Raw genomic sequence first — 20,806 nt, forward strand, 5'->3', positions numbered from 1 at the left:
TGAGTTAACCAAGAAAGGTTAACAGTCTGTGAACTTAGGTGATTCGGCTGGCTTCTTTCACCCACTTGCTTATCAAGAATCTATCTATCTCTGCCTTAAACATATTCAGAGACTCTGCTTCCACCGCTTTTTGAGGAAGAGAGCTCCAAAGACTCACGACCCTCTGAGGGAAAAAATTTCTCCTCATCTCTGTTTTAAATGAGCGACCCCTTATTTTTAAACAGTAACCCCTGGTTCTAGATTCTCCCACAAAGGGAAACATCCTTTCCACATCCACCCTGTCAAGACCCCTCAGGAGCTTATATGTTTCAATCAAGTCACCTCTTACTCTTCTAAATTCCAGCAGATACAAGCCTAGTCTGTCCAATCTTTCCTCATAAGATAGCCCGCCCACTTCAGGTATCAGTCTACTAAACCTTCTCTGAACTGCTTCCAATGCATTGTTGCTTAAATAAGGAGACCAACACTGTACACAGTACTCCAAATGTGTTTCCTCCAATGGGGTTTCTGATTGTAGCCGGATTATGCAAAGGTGGTCAGTCAACAAGCAGGATTTGAAAGCTTTCAAGCTGGAATAGAGAGAGAGAGAGGGACCCCCACTTAGGGTCTACTCATGTCAGAGTCCAGTTGCTTCTCCTCTGCTGCAGAGAAAACAGCAGTTTAAAACCATAGAAGGGGAGGGGCTTGACACATGACATTCACTCAGTCATTCAAATATAACAGTTAGCAGTATTTCTCTGCTTGCTGAGAGAAGAGGTAGGTCCTTTAAACTTTCTGGGTCTTGGTTCTTGCTGGGGGCTGAGGATACATTTCGTCTCTCCTCACAGTCCTTTGCAATGTAGGATACAGTGTAGCAAACTAGGTGATTATCTTAAGTTGAAAGGATGACTTTGTTGGCAGCTTGCCTTTTAAAAATGTCTTTTAAAAAAATATATCAATTCTGATCTTTAGTCAGCGGACCAAAGAAAATTATCATTCAGCAAAACACATTGACGTAATAGTGGAGTGAATCGAATTAGCTAAAGTCTGGCATCTGTGATGCTGGAGACTTCAGGTGGAGGCCGAAATGGATTATCAAATCAACACTTTTGGCTGAAGGTGGTTGCAAATGTTTCAGCCTTGTCTTTTGCACTTACATGCTGTAATGATGGATCCCCCATCATTCAGGATAGATATGTTTGTGGAACTTCCTCCTCCTGTTAGTTGTTTAATTGTCCACCACCATTCACAACTGGATATAGCAGGACTACAGAGCTTTGATCTGATCCATTGGTTGTGGGATCGCTTAGCTCCATCACATGCTGCTTCTGATGTCTAGTATGCATGTTGTCCTGTGTTATAGCTTCATGAGGTTGGCACCTCATTTTTAGGTATGCCTGGTGCCTGCTCCTGGCAAGCCGTCCCGCACTCCTCATTGAACCACAGTTGATCCCCTGGATTGATGGTAATGGTAGAGTGGGGTATATGCTGGGCCATGAGGTTACAGATTGTGTTTGAATGCAATTCGGCTGCTGCTGATGGTCCACAGTGTCTCATGGATGCCCAGTTTTGAGTTGCTAAGTCTGTTCAAAATCTGTCCTATATAGCATGATAGTAGTGCCACACAACATGATGGATGGTATCATCAGTGTGAAGTCAGGTCTTGGGCTTCACAAGGACTGTGCAGTGGTCACTCCTACCAATACTGTCATGGACAGATACGTCTACAACAGGTAGATTGGTGAGGGCACGGTCAAGCAGGTTTTTCCCTCTTGTTAGTTCCCTCACCACCTTCCACGAGCCCAGTCTGACAACAACTGTGTCCTTCAGTACTCTGCCAGCTCGGTCAGCAGTTGAGCTACCGAGCCACTGTTGGTTATGGACATTGACGTCTCCCATCCAGAGTACATTCTGTGCCCTTACTACCCTCCGTGCTTCCTCCAAGTGGTGTTCAACATGGAGTACTGATTCATCAGCCGAGGGAGGGCGGTAGGTGGTAATCAGCAGGAGGTTTCCTTGCCCTTGTTTGACCTGATGCCATGAGACTTAATGGGATACGGATTCAATGTTGAGGACTCCCAGGGTCACTCCCTCCTAACTGTATACCACTGTGCCGCCACCTCTGGTGGGTCTGTCCTGCCAGTGGGACAAAACATACCCAGGGATGTTGATGGGGAAGTCGGAAACATTGGCGATAGGGTATAATTCGGTGAATATGACAATATCAGGCTGTTGCTTGACTAGTCTGTGGGACAGCTCTCCCAATTCTGGCACAAGTCCCCAGTTGTTAGTAAGCAGAGTAAGCAACTTTGCAGGGTTGACTGGGCAGGGTGTGTCGTTGTCCTGTGGTCTGCCCAGTTTTATTATTATTCAACTTTTCTGAAGAAGTTTTGTAAGTGGCCTGCTAGGCCAATTCAGAGGGCAGTTAAGAGTCAACCACCTTGCTGTGGGACTGGAGTCATATGTCGGCCGGACAGGGTAAGGATGGCAGATTTAGTGAACCAGGTGGGTTTTTACAACAATCCAGTAGTTTCATAGTCATCATTATTAAGACTAGTTTTTAATTCCAGATTTATAAATTAATTGAATTTAAATTCTGCCAGCTGTCATGGTGGGATTTGAACTCATGTCTCTGGAGGATTGGTTTGGGCTTCTGGATTCATGGTTCAGTAACATAACCACTATACCACCATCCACTTGCAAAGCAAATACTGATAATCATCGTCCCCCATACTGTTATGACTGAGGTGGGAGCAACGCACTGTCAATTCAGTTCCATCACTCCACAGGTCGCAGCATATTATTAAAGTTTTCCAACCCAACCGGAAAAACAGCCAAATTAAACACTCCAGTAAACCCCAGAATAAAACCGACCAAACCAGGTATCTTTAGACAACAGCAAACTAACTATTTATTTAAAAAAAATCTTAAAACACTATTAAGATAAACTATGTCTGAAGACCTTATAACTTCTTATTTTACCTAACTCCCCCATTCACACACATGCACTCAAAGCTAACAGTTTTTAAACGGTTTTAAAAAGTGGTGTTTTTAAAAATTTGCTGTTTCTTAATAAGTAAATAAGTAAGTCTTTGTGGGTTATACTCCTGATGGGTGAGGCATTTCAATGTGAAAATAATCAAATGCTACTTGAAGTCACTGAGACTGCCCTCAATGCAGCCCAGCCTCTACCAGTCATGAATGAGCTGGACATATAGCCAACCAAATCGGAACTCAGTGATGCCATTGATTCTCTAGCCAGCAGAAAAGCCCCTGGGAAGGACAGCATTACCCCTGAAATCATCAAGAGTGCCAAGCCTGCTATACTCTCAGCACTACATGAACTGCTTTGCCTGTGCTGGGACGAGGGAGCAGTACCCCAGGACATGCGCGATGCCAATATCATCACCCTCTGTAAAAACAAAGGTGACCGCGGTGACTGCAACAACTACCGTGGAATCTCCCTGCTCAGCATAGTGGGGAAAGTCTTTGTTCGAGTCGCTCTGAACAGGCTCCAGAAGCTGGCCGAGCGCGTCTACCCTGAGGCACAGTGTGGCTTTCGTGCAGAGAGATCGACCGTTGACATGCTGTTCTCCCTTCGTCAGATACAGGAGAAATGCCGTGAACAACAGATGCCCCTCTACATTGCTTTCGTTGATCTCACCAAAGCCTTTGACCTCGTCAGCAGACGTGGTCTCTTCAGACTACTAGAAAAGATTGGATGCCCACCAAAGCTACTAAGTATCATCACCTCATTCCATGACAATATGAAAGGCACAATTCAACATGGTGGCTCCTCATCAGAGCCCTTTCCTATCCTAAGTGGCGTGAAACAGGGCTGTGTTCTCGCACCCACACTTTTTGGGATTTTCTTCTCCCTGCTGCTTTCACATGCGTTCAAGTCCTCTGAAGAAGGAATTTTCCTCCACACAAGGTCAGGGGGCAGGTTGTTCAACCTTGCCCGTCTAAGAGCGAAGTCCAAAGTACGGAAAGTCCTCATCAGGGAACTCCTCTTTGCTGACGATGCTGCTTTAACATCTCACACTGAAGAGTGCCTGCAGAGTCTCATCGACAGGTTTGCGGCTGCCTGCAATGAATTTGGCCTAACCATCAGCCTCAAGAAAACGAACATCATGGGGCAGGACGTCAGAAATGCTCCATCCATCAATATTGGCGGCCACGCTCTGGAAGTGGTTCAAGAGTTCACCTACCTAGGCTCAACTATCACCAGTAATCTGTCTCTAGATGCAGAAATCAACAAGTGCATGGGAAAGGCTTCCACTGCTATGTCCAGACTGGCCAAGAGAGTGTGGGAACATGGTGCACTGACACGGAACACAAAAGTCCGAGTGTATCAGGCCTGTGTCCTCAGTACCTTGTTCTATGGCAGCGAGGCCTGGACAACGTATGTCAGCCAAGAGCGACGTCTCAATTCATTCCATCTTTGCTGCCTCCGGAGAATACTTGGCATCAGGTGGCAGGACCGTATCTCCAACACAGAAGTCCTCGATGCGGCCAACATCCCCAGCTTGTACACACTTCTGAGTCAGCGGCGCTTGAGATGGCTTGGCCATGTGAGCCACATGGAAGATGGCAGGATCCCCAAAGACACATTGTACAGCGAGCTCGCCACTGGTATCAGACCCACTGGCCGTCCATGTCTCTGGTTTAAAGACGTCTGCAAACGCGACATGAAATCCTGTGACATTGATCACAAGTCCTGGGAGTCAGTTGCCAGCGTTCACCAGAGCTGGCGGGCAGCCATAAAGACGGGGCTAAAATGTGGCGAGTCGAAGAGACTTAGTAGTTGGCAGGAAAAAAGACAGAGGCGCAAGGGGAGAGCCAACTGTGCAACAGCCCCGACAAACAAATTTCTCTGCAGAACCTGTGGAAGAGCCTGTCACTCTAGAATTGGCCTTTATAGCCACTCCAGGCGCTGCTTCACAAACCACTGACCACCTCCAGGCGCGTATCCATTGTCTCTCGAGATAAGGAGGCCAAAGATATCACTCGAAGTCGCCATGCGGATTTGATCAAATAGTCCTTTAATAGATAGGCATTCAAAACACTTCGGCTGCAGCAGGCATCAAACAGTTCCTTAACCAATGAGCACAGCAATAGGTCAATTTGAATTTTAAAACCGATAGTATCTCAGTCGAAACTTTACTTCGAATCCAGCAAACACAATCAGTCAAGAGAGATTCAGTCTTGAAGCAAATACTTCCTGGCTTGGAACTAAAGAAAAGGAGTTTTGCTATCTTCAGTAATACAAATGATCTCTTCAAAACAAAGGCTTTTAATCTCTTTAGGCAATTAACTTGGCCTGTAGCTTTTTGTAGAATTTCTGCTGAGAGAGAATAGACAGCTCCTTTCTCCAGTAGCACGCTTTCTGGTGTGTCTGGTTCAGATTGATTTTTGCCAGTTTTCTGCTGTGGCCTAAGTAACAAGTGTAGCTGGTACACTGTGCCTCAGAAATCCAAAAGCTTCCCCCTGTCTTGAAGATACACTGTTTTTAACAGAGCCTTAAAGGCATACTGTTTTAATCCGAGGAGTAAATAAATATGGTTCCGTGACAATACCTCCAAATTATAGCTGTCAAGTGATGATTGGAAGGTGGTGGATGGATGCAGCAAAGCTCAGCCTTTCTAGGGATAAGGGATCAATAGGTGGAACCCATTCTCTCAGCACCTACCTAGCCCCTCTTTCTTGACCTGGGTATCTGAGGCTGGCTGTAATTCTTGCAGCTATCTCAACAGAGACCCAGGATTGATCCTGTAATCTTTATAGCTCAGTACAACACAAAGTGATGCATTTCCTTGAAAGCTAAAGCAGATAGGAAATTCCATAAGGAGCTAAGCCAGAATGCGTAAAACAAAAAGAACTTGAAGTGAACAGCAAAGGAGTAAATTAGCAAATTCCCAATAATAGGCAGGTTTCACGTGATTGGTTGATTAATTATAAGATATGGGCCCAAAATTTGCTGCCAAAATAATGGGGAGGGGTTGACCCTTAATGACGCTCGCTGTTATTAATATGTAAATTGTTCAGCGACTTCTGACAAGGGAGGGATACCTGGTGAATTGCGAATCGCCACAAGTTGCTGAACGATTTGCACCACTGCACCATTAGCCTCATGAAACCAGCAGCTCGCCGTCAACCTCACATGAGTTTTGTGGAATTTGCACACTAATTTCCCATGAAACTCACTGCTGAATGTTAGGGCTGGTACTTAATGGCGTCAGTACCTTTTTAATGAGGAGGTTTATGTTCCCGCAATGCCACTCAACTTCTCAGGCCCAGAAAGATGAGTCTCCCTCTTACAGGTCGTAAATTGTTGTTAGAAATTTTGAAATTTAAAACTTTTCGTAAACTTTCCTTTCTGTTTTTTTTCTCTCTCTCAGTCCAATCTTTCTTTCCCTCTCTTTATTTCTCTTTCTGTACCTGATTTGGATCTCATGTACCATATTTTCTTCTCCATCATTCCTCTTTTTATTTCCCAATCCTTTATTCTCATTGGTTAAGGAGATAGGCTGATTGGTTTCGTTGTTCATTGATATCCAAGATGCCCCATTGCCCTTGCCCTTGCCATTGCCCTTGCCCTTGCCCTTGCCATTGCCCTTGCCCTTGCCATGCTGTTATCAGTTCACACTTTCAGCAACTTACAAAAAATGTTTGAATGAATAAGTCTAACTAATGATGCATGCTGTGAGATGCCCCACTGAAGCAAATTCAGGGCCAGAATGTAATAATTCGAAAAGCAAATATGTAGAAAGTTAATCATTTTTTAAAAAGCATATCCAGTTTATCAGTTATTTTTCGTTAAACTTTAAGGCAGCAAAACAGTCCTCTGAGTTCTGCTCTGTGATCAGATATGTATGGGAAGTGTCTCTGTAACTGCGGGAAAATGGTTAACCTCTGCTGTGCACCTACCCTTAACAGCCCAGAAAGATTGTGAATTTATCCTGTAGCTTATTGACATACAAATTAAAAGCTTGGGATGAGAATCTTGAAGGATGTGAGGGCGGTATAGTGACGGAGAGGCTTAGGGAGGGAATTGCAGACCTTAGGACCTCGACAGCTGAATATACAGCCACTAATGGTGGGGCAAAAGGAGTGGGGAACTCGAGAGCGGAGTTGAAGGATTGCACAAGCGACGGAGGTTACAGTGATAAGGAAGGGTGAGCCCATCCAGCGGTTAAAACACAAGGATTCTAATTTTCAACAGGAGGTGTTGGGGGACTAGGAGCCAACTAGGGTAGTGAACACATAAGATGTTGGATGAATGAAACTTGGTACTGGTTAGGATATGGGCAGCAGAAGTTTGAATGAGCTGAAGATTATGGAAATTGAAGGATGGGAGGCTGGCTAGGACAACATTGTGGTGATATTGGGGGACTTTAATTACCCAAATTCGATTGGGATAATTTTAGAGTAAAGGGTAAGGAGGGGGAGGAATTTCTGAAATGTGTTCAGGATGACTTCCTTGATCATTATGTTCTCAGCCTAACTAGAAAGGAGACATTGCTGGATCTAGTGCTGGGAAATGAGGTAAGCCAAGTGGACAAGTGTCTAGGGAGCATTTGGGTAAGAGTGATCATCGTATTATAAGGTTTAGACTAGTAATGCAGAAAAGCAAGGAACAAAATGAGGTAGAATGTCTAGATTTGTAGAGGGCTAATTTCAATGCGATGAGAAAGGATCTAGCCAGGATAGAATGAAACCAAAGACTGGCAGGAAGAGCTATATTGGAACAATGAGTTAACTTTAAGGAAGAAATGTTTCAGGTATAGGCTAGGTACATTCCAACAAGGACTAAAGGTAGGGGCACCAAAAACAGGGCCCCTTCAATGACGAGGGAGATACAGATTATGATGAAACAAGAAAGAGGGTGAATGATGCATGTCAGGTGAATTCTTCAATTGAGAAACAGGCTAAATACAGTAAGTTGAGAGGGGAGGTGAGGAGGAAAATATGACTGCCAAAAAGGGAATATGAGAATAGAATAGCAGTCAACATAAAAGGAAACCCAAAAGTCTTCTACCAGCATGTAAATATCAAGCGGGTAGCAAGAGGTGGATGGGGCCTATTAGGGACAAAGAGGGTAATATATTCTTAGAGCCACAGGGGTAAGGCTAATATGCTTAATGAGTACTTTGTATCAGTGTTCATTAAGGAAGTGGAATCTGATAAAATATCAGAAACAGAGAGAGTAGAGGCAATGGATAGGGTGAAAATTGAGAGGGGGGAGGCACTAAAAAGGCTGACTATGCTTAGAGTAGATAAGTCACCTAGTCCGGATGGCTTGCATCCCAGGTTGCTAAAGGAACTGGGGATGGAGATTGCGGAAGGGCTTGCCATAATGTTCCAATCTTCCCTGAATATGGGGGAGGTGCCGGAGGATTGGAGAGTGGCAAATGTGACACCCTTGTTAAAGAAAGAGTGTAAGGACTAAAGGCCTGCTCAGGTCGGGGATAAAGAACCTGACCGAACCACAGAGGACCCGAGCCCGACCCCAACCCGGCCCGACTCGAGCTCATACTACATTAACAGCCTAAAATTTAAATAGAAAATTCGCACTGCACTTAACTAACCTAAGGTAAATTAATAAATGACCTTTAACTCTGAAGAATTTCCAGTGTAAATTTTCCCAACTGCTACTAGCTTATCCAGTGAAACATTCAGGCCATTACCCACTACAGGATCCCGTCTATTTACTTTCCTTGCTGATTTTCTAACTGGTCAAATGAATCCAACTGCTGTTGCTGTTTTTCTTTGACATTAGCTGATATTTATAAATTAAACAAATTAATTGCACATAGACCTACGTGCAAGAGAGCCGAGTGCTTAGCCAAATGTGCCCTGAAGCTAGTTATATCAGTGAAGCTTTTCGGTGTTGGTTTCCAAAATTGATTGACTTCGTTGTAATCAACATTGAAATGACAATTATATTTTCTGGCTTTCCAAAATTATTATAGTTTTAGATATTTTACTGGCTAATAACATAATAAATCCATTAAGTTTAACTTTTAAAACATCCTCCAACTCGATTGTGAAATGTTATATATAGCACTGCTGTATGTTTAACTGTATCCCACTGTAGGTTTTCCCCAATAAATAACCTTCTGGTAGTGAACATAATTTGAAAAGAATGTTTTGCGGTCTGATGTCTTTTGCCCTGAGCAGAGAGTTTAAAACAATGAAATAAAAGCAAAATACTGCAGATGCTGGAAATCTGAAATAAAAACAGAAAGTGCTGGAAATACTCAGCAGGCCAGGCAGCATCTGTAGAGAGAGAAATCGAGTTAACGTTTCAGGTTCTGTGACCTTTCACCAGGTCACAGACCTGAAACGTTAACTCTGCTTCTCTCTCCACAGATGCTGCCTGACCTGCTGAGTATTTCCAGCACTTTCTGTTTTTGTTTAAAACAATGACTCAGTTTTCGTTGTAAAAATCACGGTGAACTCACTGTTATTAAAGAGTAAATCGGACAGCAACTTCTTGCGACTGCACGTGCATAGTTAAACGCAGAAATACGTAAGTTCAATTGATTTAGTTCAATTTGGTACACGACTATTTTCATTCTTGCTTGATTATAGTGATGACATTGAAAATCATCACATGTTAAAACAGAAAGGTATCCTGTGCATGTGTGTGCTTTTGTGGATGTACGTGTGGCAGAGCAGGGCTATTCTCTTCTTTTGAACTCATGATTATGGAGAAAACGTAAAACGGAGGTCCTGTCTAAACCTCTCAGGTGGATGTAAAAGATCCTTGGCACTATTTTGAAGAGTAGGCGAGTTATCCCTGGTGTCCTGGCCAATATTTATCCTTCAATCAGCATCACAATAAACATCTGGTCATTATCACATTTCTGTTTGTGGGAGCTTGTGCGCAAATTAGTTGCTGCATTTCCAACATTACAGCAGTGATTATCAAAAGTACTTCATTGGCTGTAAAGAGACATACGGTGCTCGTGAAAGGTGCTATATAAATACAAATCGTTTAATATATGAATGGTAGTGCAGCAGTAGTACTGGTGTCTTGGTAAATGGCACCTCTCCTTAAAATCGATTACCAATTTTTTTTAAATGTTGTCCAGTGACCTGCCAATTGTTTATATGTTCCCACCCTATAAATAGATTGAAACAAATAATTTTGGAGAAAATTGTCACCGTCATAAAATGTTGCGGTTTTCACTGTTTTATCTCAGTCAATACAAACATGTTCATTGTTCTGTGCAGCTGCTGCACATCTGTATCGAAGGCTGGGGAAACTGGCGCTGGTCCGAGCCATTCAGTGTGGACAACATAGGCACATTTGTTAGAAGTATCCAGTACAAGGGAAGAACAGCATCACTGATCATCAAAGTGCAGCCACTTAACAGTGTGCAAAAACAAGTAAGTTTCTTTCATGTGGTTACATGTGAAGGCCAACCATTTTTTTAATATCATAACCCTTTAAATACAGAAGAGAAATGTTGGAGTTTGTGGTCTGTAAATATGTTTTCCATTTTATTCTGTTTCGAGAAGAGCCGTCTTTAGAAGCAGAGGCTGAATATTTAAACATGGAAGAGACAAAAACGTATGTTTTTTCACATAAAGACATAGATAAGATGGGCCTTTTGAAAGATGTTGAATACAGCATAGCAAATGCTAAACAGTCCTGCTTAATCTTAAAGCACTAGTTTCTGCCTTTGTTGCAGAAGTTTTGCTGACTCCACATGATCTAATAACCTGTGAAGAATGTCTTCTAACTTCCTCTTCATTCCCCTGGTCAGAATTCTGAGTTTATGCCCCTTCATTATTGACTCGGCAACCAGTGAGACTAATCTTTCATTATTTACTCTCTCCAAACCCTTTGTAATTTTGCAAATTTGACCCCCATTTGACCTTCTCTGCAGTAGAAAAAGTCCCAGTTTTTAAAAATTCTTTCTTTAAAACTGTATTTTCTATTTGTAGTACTCTTCACTGGATCCCTTCTGTGATTCCAGTGTCGTTCCTGTCGTGGGGTGTCCAGAAATATACACATTACTTGAAACGGCACTCCTTACAGCAGAAAACATTAAGGGGGCGATTTGATAGAGCTGTTCAAAATCATGAAGGATTTTGGCAGTAAGAAGTGAGGAGAAATTGTTTTGAGTGGCTGATGGGTCAGTAACCAGAGGACACAGATTTAAAGTAATTGGCAAAAGAACCAGAGGCGAGATGAGAAATTTTTTTAATGTAGCAAATTGTTACGATGTGGAATGCACTGCCTGAAAGGGTGGTCGAAGCAGATTTAATTATAACTTTCAAAAGGAAATTGGAGGTATACTGTAGTTGAGGAAGGAAAATTTACAGCGCTATGGGGAAAGGGCAAGGGAGTGGGCCTAATTAGATAGCTCTTTCAAAAAGCCAGAACAAGTATAGTGGGCCAAGTGGCCTCCTTCCATGCTGCATCATTCTCTGATTCTGTGGTTAATCAAAACTCTGAAGGCAATATCTGCAAAATAAACAGTATCTATTGTGTCGATGTTTAAATACCTGTGCTCTGCAATAAACTGATGTTCAAAATGCAAGGCTAACAACATACTTGGCATCTGGTTTAGTACCTTGTGCACAATACACAAGAATGATTGCTGTAATTTCAAAATAATCCATATGTATCATTAAGTATACAAAGTCCCTGATTATTATGTGCATTATCCTCAAGAAATGTGAAGCATTTTGCTTTTTTCTGCTGGTTATTCTATGTGTTACCATTCAACCCAGACATGCAAAAACCCAGCAGTATTTGATATTGTTCTCTTTCAGATCATTATTTGTGGAAGACAAGCTATTTGCAGTTACTTAAGTCAGGACGTAGAACTGAAGGTGGTGCAGCATTGCAGCGGACCTGATGGACAAGTGTCGATCAAAGAACATCTTAGCTGCTTGCCATCGAATCAGAAGATACCATCCTTTGTTCTTGAGAACACAGAGTTCACCGAGTTATGTGTCAGGGTGAAAGGGAATGACATAGGCTGGTCACCAGATCTGTGTCTAGAATCTCTTCATTCTGATAACAACACAGTCATTCAGGTATTGCAATCAACTGAATCACTAGAAATTAACATAGGAACAGCAGGACGCCATTCAGTCCCTCAAGCCTGTTCCACTATTCAGATACATCATGACTGATCTGTACATTAACTCTGTCTACCTGCTTTGGTTCCATAATCCTTAATATTTTTGCCTAACAAAAATCTATCAATCTCATTTTGGAATTTTTAGTTGACCCCCAGCCTCAACACTTTTTGGCGGGCACAGTTCCAGATTTTCACCACCTTTTGTGCAAAGAAGTGTTTCCTGACTTCACCCTTGAATGGCCGAGCTCTAATTTGTTCTGGACTCCTACACCAGAGGAAATAGTTTCTCTCTATCTACCCTATCATCTTAAACATCTCAATTGGATTCCACTTAACCATCTACATTAGAGGGGATGCAAGCCTAGTCTATGCTACCTGTTCTCATAATTTATCCTTTTTAGCCCCGGTATCATTCTGAATTGTAAATAAATTCCAACTGAAAATGTTTTGGGATATCAGTTTGGGTTTGTGCAGAATGCATAATAATGGGTGCCAAGTTTTTTTTTATTCGTTTTGTGAGATGTGGTCATTGCTGACTAGGCCAGCATTTATTGCCCATCCTTAATTGCCCTGAACTGAGTGGCTTACTAGGCCATTTCAGAGGCCATTTAAGAGTCAACTACATTGCTATGGGTCTGGAGTCGCATGTAGGCCAGACCAGGTAAGGATGGCAGATTTCCTTCCCTAACGGACATTTGTGAACCAGATGGGTTTTTACAACAATCAACAGTGGTTTCATGGTCGCCATTAGACTAGCTTTTAATTCCAGAATTATTAATTGAATTCAAATTTCACCATCTGCTGTGGTGGGATTCCCGAACCCATGCCCCCAGAGCATTAGCCTGGGCTCTGGATTACTAGTCCAGTGACATTACCACAACGTCACCGTCTCCCCAGTCACCTTAAAATAGAAGTATTGGACTTGTGTGTGTGTGTGTGTGTGTGTGTGTGTGTGTATGCGCTCATGGCTGGATTTCTTACAGATTTATAACGGCGAGTACTGTTAATAGCTATATGATACTGATTTCATTTTCAAGTGCTGTGAGAAGACACCTTGGAGATGTATTGCCTGCTTTGATGAGAGGGAACAGTGTGATGCACTTGCATACTTAAGCACACAGAGCTGTGCTTATTTTTGAAATTGATAAAGGGTTGACAACTCCCATCTACTCATTTTGATTATTATAAAATTAAAAGTCTGTACTACCTTTTAACATAAAATATTCAAAATGTGCCAATTGCAACCAATATGAATCCAAGCTATGTAATGCTTCCACCAACCTCCTCCTTCTCCTCCATCATATGTGCTTTACCCAGTAAGGAAGTGCCAAATTGATGTAATGTTAGCACAATTATACCGGGCATCTTGAATTAGTGCAAAACAGGAACTGCATTGCACCAATACATGTGTTGCAATGCAGTTGGCCCATAATATGCTAGTCAAGATAATTGCACAAGGTTTGGAGTTTAGTCAAATTCACTCCTGCCCTGAAACATGTAAAGTCAGTTCTCAAAGAGAAGAAAAATGGAATGTAAAATGGAGCCACGTGAATCACGTGGAAATTCATTTAATTTTAATATAGCTATTGCTTCATGGCCTCCTTCAAATCACTAATTCATGTTTCATTGTTATTGATCAATGCAGATCCCGAGGTCAGACGGCTCCATCTTAAATGTGTGGTGCACTTGCCTGAGCCTGGATGCCGAGTCCCCTCTACAGCAGAGAGTGGTGAGTGTTCTATTCCTCGTCACCCCTCCCAAAACACTGGTACCTTTTTGTTTCAATCAAAATAACAACAGTTTAGTTACATTTATTCACTGGTGTCAGAGCTCAGACGTGTAGACTTTAGGTGAGGAGTGGATCAGGCTATATTATGATGTCCTCCAAGGTCAAATAGCATGTTGAAATTATTATGCCTAGGCCAAAGGGATAGAGGCCAATTAAGTGATTGGGGAAGAAGGTGGCAGATGGAGTATAGTGGGCTGGATTTTACCAAGCCCACAACATCGGGCTCTGTGGCAGAGGGGGCCGGAAGATGGGCCTGGCAGCGGTTCACCATGGAAGCCGATGTCGGGAGGGCCCAGCCTGATCCTCCCGGTGGCGGTGAGGCTGTGTGGTGGCTGCCCGCTGCCACTGGGTGACAGGAACAGCATTTCAATATTTAAATGAATGACATGAATAAATGTAAATAAACTTACCTGAAATCTTCCGGTCCTGCCACAATCTTCAGCGGAGCAGCTGGCACTCACGCGCCTTCGATTTCCCCATCCAAGGAAAGCCGGCGTGACACTGGTGGGGAGGGGGGAGCAGTAAAGATTTTCAGCATGGTGGGGGAAATGGGGTTAAATAAACGTGATGGTGGGAAGGGGTGAACTTTAAACTTTGTGCAGTCTCGGGGGAGGAAGGTCAGATTTAGAAGTTAAGTGTTTTGGGGGGAGGGGCAATTAGTTAATGTAATTGCTATTGGTAGGTGGGAAAGGGGCTCTAGAAATTTATTTCATAGATTTTGGGGGGCTGTATCTTTAAAAAATTAAATGTGCCCTTTAAAAATGGCACCAGTGCCTGCGCACAGGCAGCTGACGCCATTGCTGGTGATGGAGAGCCCGCCCTCTCCAGGTGATTGGGGGGGTTGGTGATGGGGCAGTGGTCGGCCACCCAGCTATTTAAATGAGCCACCGCCAGGAGTGACATCGGGCTCTTAAAATTCAGCCCAATGAAATTGTCGACTTTTTGTGGGAAGAATGAAAAAGCAGACTGTTTTTTAAAAGGTGAGAGACGAGTATATGTTGGTATTCAGAGGAATTTGTGGTCCTTGTACACGAATCACATAAAGTTAACATGCAGGTACAGCAAGCAATTAGAAAGACAAATGGTATGTTATTGCAAGGGAGTCAGAGTATAAGAGTAAGAAAGTCTTGCTGCAATTATATAGGGCTTTGATAAGATCACACTGCATTACTGTGAATAGATTTGGGGCAGAATCCTGCCCTTGGGAACGGAGGCGAGGGGGAAAATAAAATGACAAGAGATGTTGTTCCACATGTTGCCCATACCCCCTTCCATTCGGCCTTCCCACCCCAGGCTAATTGAGGCCCTTAAGTGGCCTATAAGGGCCCCTTTGCAGCAATGGCCGCTCCCCCCGCCTCTGGTAAGACCCCACCCCCACCCCCACTCACCCTGTCGCTGGGATAATATCTTGTCCTTGGTCTCCTTGCTTTAGGAGAGGTGCAATGAAGTTTTACTCGATTGATTGTTGGGATGACAGGGTTGTCCTATGAGGAGAGATTGAGTAGAAGGGCCTATATTCTCTGGAGTTTATAAGAATGAAATATAATCTCATTCAAACGTTTAAAATTCTTAGAGGGCTTGATAGAGTAGATGCTGAGATGTAGTTTCCCCTGGCTGGAGAGTCTAGAACTAGGAGTCATAATCTCTGGATAAGGGGTCGGCCATTTAGGACTGAGATGAAAAACTTCTTCACTCAGAGGGTTGTGACTCTTTGGAATTCACTACACTAGAGAGCTGTGGATGCATAATCGATGAGTACATTCAAGGCTGAGATCATTAGATTTTTTGGGGTACTAAAGGAATGAACGGATATGATAGGAAATTGGAGTTTATGTAGAAGTCCAGCCAAGATCTTGTCGAATGGCAGAGCAGGTTTAGATATGGTCCATTCCTTCCCCTATTCCTTACATTCTTATGGCTATTCGAATAAGATACCTCTCTACCTCTTCTCCTTCAAGACGCTCCTTAAAAATTACCCATTTGACCAAGCTTGTGATCGCCTGCCTTAATATATCCATATGTGACACATCCTCATGTTTGATAACTCTCCTGTGAAGTGGCTTGGGATGGTTTAGTACATTAAAGGTGCGATATAAATGCAAGTTCTTGTACTGTATTGTAAACGAGTCAACATCTTCTGGAGTAAATTTTGTACTTAAGCAAGAATAACAGAGTAAAATGTTTTATTTCTCAAACCCCATTGCCATTCTTCCCTGCCCTCATATTGCCCTCCCTCTTTGCTGACATATTAATTTTTTCTCAGAGCTAAGGCTTGTCTAACATCTTGTATTTCTATTGCAGCTGTTTTTCAGCCCTCTTTTCGTCATGAGAAGCCATCTCCCTGATCCCATTATTCTACATGTGGAGAGGCGAAGTTTGGGATTGAAAGACCCTCAAGTCATTATTGGAAAAGGACAGGAAGAGCCACTTTTGAACGTGGAACCAGAAGTTGTGCACCATTTGACATTTCAAGCAAGGTAATTATAAAATGCCTGCCAGTGACTGTCATTGGCCAATTTTTCACCTTGTTTCAGACATTCTACTATATGTTTAGGATGTGCTTTGATGAAGCTTTTTCTATTTCTCAGTCTGTAATACTTGCCTATATGTAGTGGCATTTCTAAAGGATATAATTAGTGGTAAATTGTTATGTTTGCCTACATTGTACATTTTGTGCTCTGATGTAAATTAAAGCATCAGTGGGGAAGGGTGGAGAATGCACTACTTCTGTCTTCAATCCTGTATTTTGGTCTGCTGATATATTGGTGCAAAATGTTTTGTGACTTGACATGTTGGGCACGTTGGCAGAATCTGAAGCACTTGAATAGAAAAAAAGACTAGGGCCAATCATGACCTCAGGATGTCCCAAAGCACCTTACAACCAGTGAAGTATTTTTGAAGTGTAGCCATTGTAGGAAATGCGACAGCCAATTCGTGAACAGCAAGGTCTCACAAGCAGTAATGCGATAAAGACAGGCTAAACTGTTTCGGTGGTGTAACCTGAAGCACTTCTGTTTCTGAAGCTTAATTTAATCCACATCAGTAAATAATTTAGTGAAAACAAATCAAAGTGTTAAAGGTGCCCTTTATAGCACAAATGAGCCCAGGCAAATATAACACCAGTGGTCACTTGACTGAGAGACTGTTTCAGTCTCAATTGTTTCCATAAGACAGGTCCACTTTCAAAGAGATGATGGCCTGAAGTGATTATAAGCTGGTGAAATATGAAAAGCCATGTTATCTAATCATGGAATCATATAGCATCCAGCCCGTTACATTTCAATCATAACTTTCTGAATAAAAAAAGATGTGTCTATATTGGACGGCACAGTGGTGCAGTGGTTAGGACTGCAGCCTCACAGCTCCAGGGACCCGGGTTCAATTCTGGGTACTGCCTGTGCGGAGTTTGCAAGTTCTCCCTGTGTCTGCATGGGTATTCACCGGGTGCTCCGGTTTCCTCCCACAGCCAAAGACTTGCAGGTGATAGGTAAATTGGCCATTGTAAATTTCCCCCAGTGTAGGTAGGTAGTAGGGAATATGGGATTACTGTAGGGTTAGTATAAATGGGTGGTTGTTGGTTGGCACAGACTCGGTGGGCCGAAGGGCCTGTTTCAGTGCTGTATCAATAAATAAATAAATATATCTTGTTGCTGGTTCTTTTGCCAATTATCTTAAATCAGTGACCTTTGGTTACCAATCGTCCTGTCACTAGAAACAGTTTCTCCTTAATTACTCTATCAAAATCTTTCATGAATTTGAACACATCTATAAAATCTCCTCTGAGCCTTCTCTGCTCTAAGGAGAACAGTTCCAGTTTCTCCAGTCTTTTCACATAACTGCATTCTCTCATCTCTGGTACCATTCTATTTTACACCTCTCCAAGGCCTTGACATTCTTCATAAACCTTGGAAAGATTTTATTTTGGAAAGGAGTTCGGTTATGGGGTGTGAGCATCACTAACAAGGCCAGCATTTATTGCCCTTCTCAATGGCCTTTGAGAAGATGGTGGTGAGCTGCCTTCTTGAAGCACTGCAATCTATGTGGTGTAGGTACACTCACAATGCTATTAGGAAGGTAGTTCCAGGGTTTTGACCCAGCGACAGTGAAGGAACAGCAATATAGTTCCAAGTCAGGATGGTGTGTGGCTTGAAGGTGAACTTGCAGGTGGTGGTGTTCCCATGCATCTGCTGCCCTTCTTGTTCTAGGCAGTAGAGGTCACAGGTTTGGAAGGTGCTGTCGAAGGAGCCTTGGTGAGTTGCTGCAGTGCATCTTGTTTATGTTGCACATTTCTGCCACTGTGCACCAATGGCGGAGGGAGTGAATGTTTCATGTGGTGGATGGGATGCCAATCAAGTGGGCTGCTTTGTCCTGGATGGTGTCAAGCTTCTTGAGTGTTGTTGGAGCTGCACACATCTAGGCAAGTGGAGAGTATTCCATCACAATCCTGACTTGTGCCTTGTAGATGGTGGACAGGCATTGGGAAGTCAGGAGTTGAGTTATTCACTGCAGAATTCCCAGCCTCTGACCTGCTCTTGATAGCACTGTCAATGACATCTTCCATCACTTTACTGATACTTCACATAGACTGATGGAACAGTAATTGGCTGGATTTGATTTGTCCTGCTTTTTGTGGACAGGACATACCTGAGCAATTTTCCGCATTGTCGGGTAGATACTAGTATTGTAGTGAACTGGAATAGGTTTTCTAGGGGCATGGCTAGTTCTGGAGCACAAGTCTTCAGTACTACAGCTTGGATGCTGTCAGGGCTCATTGCCTTTGCTGTATCCAGTGCCTTCAGCCATTTATTGATATTGCTTTTATCCAACCCTGCATAACTTTTACCAAAATATGAACTGATTTTTAGTTCTTCGGCAAAGGCAATGAATTGTCATAATTGTACCCCATCCTTCGCAGAGAGGAAGATGAAGCATCCCAATGTGCAGTCCCCATCTCAACAGTTCTTATTAAACAAATCATTCGTGGACCACAAAGTGATTGTACTGTTCACAAGTTACTTACGGAGTTCTATAAAATGGATACTGAAGCACATCCCCCATGGCCCTACGTGACAAAGGAACCCGACAGGTAATGCAGTAAAACTCTTTGCTTTCTGCTTACTGTGTGACCAGCAGTTTAGGGATATGCTAAATATTTAATGCACACGGATGTAATTACAGTGTCTGTTACTTTGGTATATTTAAGCTGAAATATCCTTTAATCGGAAAACACATAAATGTTGCCAGATATGTACAATTGTGCTTAATAATGTTTCGTATAGCTTTTTTTGTCCTCTTTTATCAAATTCTTTTCGTTTTCAGTGGATTAAGAGTAATTCTTTTGGGGGGGGGGGAGGGAGGAAATCTGATTTTAAACTGTATGAACTTGTTTCTGAAAGAACTTACTGCATCATTTGTATTCATGAAAATATTTATTTTAGAGATAAAACATATACACTTACAGTTCCTTGGTTATAAAGTGACCATTTTCTTTGCAAGTCTGTGATGGTTGTGTGGGAGTCATTTGATCCCCAAACTGACTTTTTAAAGTTCTGAATCAAAACATTATATCAACTGGTAATCCACAGTTAAGAAGATAAATGTCATTTTAGCTAGGTCTGGGAAGATTGTACAGGAACACAAAAGGATAATCTTTGTGTAATCATTTTCTGGCAGCCTTTTAAAAGCCAGAACAATTTTTAAGGATCTGCCACTTTTGACATGAAAAATTATGACAGCTTAAATACTTGTTTCAAGCACATAACTGCCAGCAAGTATAATGAAGAACTAATCTGTTTCTTTTAATGTGTGCTTGAACTGAGCAGCAAAAACAGCAGCGACCTGCTTGCTCAGTGGGACAGTCCAATGCAAGTTAAGCTGTCTGCCTGGAAACCCTGTCTTAATACACTTCTCATTGAACTGCTACCTTGGGCCTTGTTTGTCAACCAATCCAAATGGGACCTCTGGCTCTTTGAAGGCGAGAAAATAGTTGTGCAGGTTCCTGCTGGGAAAATTATTGTGCCACCAAACTTTCAGGTAAATGTATTAACAACATATTTTCTTTTTGCCTTTGTGTGGGTTTTGAAAGGGCTGCGTTTTAGTTTCTGGACAAGTTTTTGTGGTGTGGATTTGTGTTGTTAAGACCTGGATTGAGATGCTTACAATAATTTGACTGAATACCCAGATCTTCATCCAGGCTGTCATTTGGGTCCCAGATAGGGGTTTTTAATTTCGTTTACGGAATGTCGGTGTCACTGGCAAGGCCAGTATTTATTGCCTATCCCCAATTTCCCTTGACTCACCACCACCTTGAATACAACTGAGTGGCTTGCTCAGCCAGTTCAGAGAGCAGTTTTTTATTTTTTTAATTTATTTTTTATTTAGAGATACAGCACTGAAACAGGCCCTTCGGCCCTCCGGGTCTGTGCCGACCATCAACCACCCATTTATACCAATCCTACATTAATCCCATATTTTTACCCCATCCCCACCTTCCCTCAGTTCCCCTACCACCTACCTATACTAGGGGCATTTAATATACCTATTATAATGGCCAATTTACCTATCAACCTGCAAGTCTTTGGCTGTGGGAGGAAACCGGAGCACCCGGCAAAAACCCACGCGGTCACAGGGAGAACTTGCAAACTCCACATAGGCAGTACCCAGAATTGAACCCGGGTCGCTGGAGCTGTGAGGCTGCGGTGCTAACCACTGCGCCACTGTGCCGGCCCCACATTGCTGTGGGTCTCACGTCACCTATAGGTTAGTCCAGTAAGGATGGCAGATTTCCTTCGCTAAAGGACATTAGTGAGCAAAATGGGTTTTCTGACACTCTGTAGTTTCATGGGGTCATCACCACTGACACTAGCTTTTTATTCAAGATTTATTTATTTGAATTTAAATTCACCAGCTGCCATGGAGGGATTTAAATTTA

At 42.7% G+C, this 20,806-nt stretch overlaps 1 protein-coding gene across 9 annotated transcripts in view; it reads left to right on the plus strand.

Annotated features, from left to right (window-relative positions):
- The window catches only part of LOC137369760 (intermembrane lipid transfer protein VPS13B-like), a 1,379,747-nt gene that overhangs the window by 1,256,759 nt on the left and 102,182 nt on the right, over positions 1-20,806 (plus strand). For all 9 annotated transcript variants that reach the window (XM_068031169.1, XM_068031166.1, XM_068031168.1 and 6 more), the window contains 6 exons: positions 10,222-10,377; positions 11,773-12,039; positions 13,732-13,815; positions 16,177-16,352; positions 18,791-18,961; positions 19,698-19,908. In XM_068031169.1, the coding sequence (XP_067887270.1) occupies positions 10,222-10,377; positions 11,773-12,039; positions 13,732-13,815; positions 16,177-16,352; positions 18,791-18,961; positions 19,698-19,908 (1,065 nt within the window). The remainder of the gene's footprint in view (positions 1-10,221; positions 10,378-11,772; positions 12,040-13,731; positions 13,816-16,176; positions 16,353-18,790; positions 18,962-19,697; positions 19,909-20,806) is intronic.

The sequence above is a fragment of the Heterodontus francisci genome, chromosome 5, assembly GCF_036365525.1.
Source record: "Heterodontus francisci isolate sHetFra1 chromosome 5, sHetFra1.hap1, whole genome shotgun sequence".
NCBI classification, from domain to species: Eukaryota; Metazoa; Chordata; class Chondrichthyes; order Heterodontiformes; family Heterodontidae; genus Heterodontus; species Heterodontus francisci.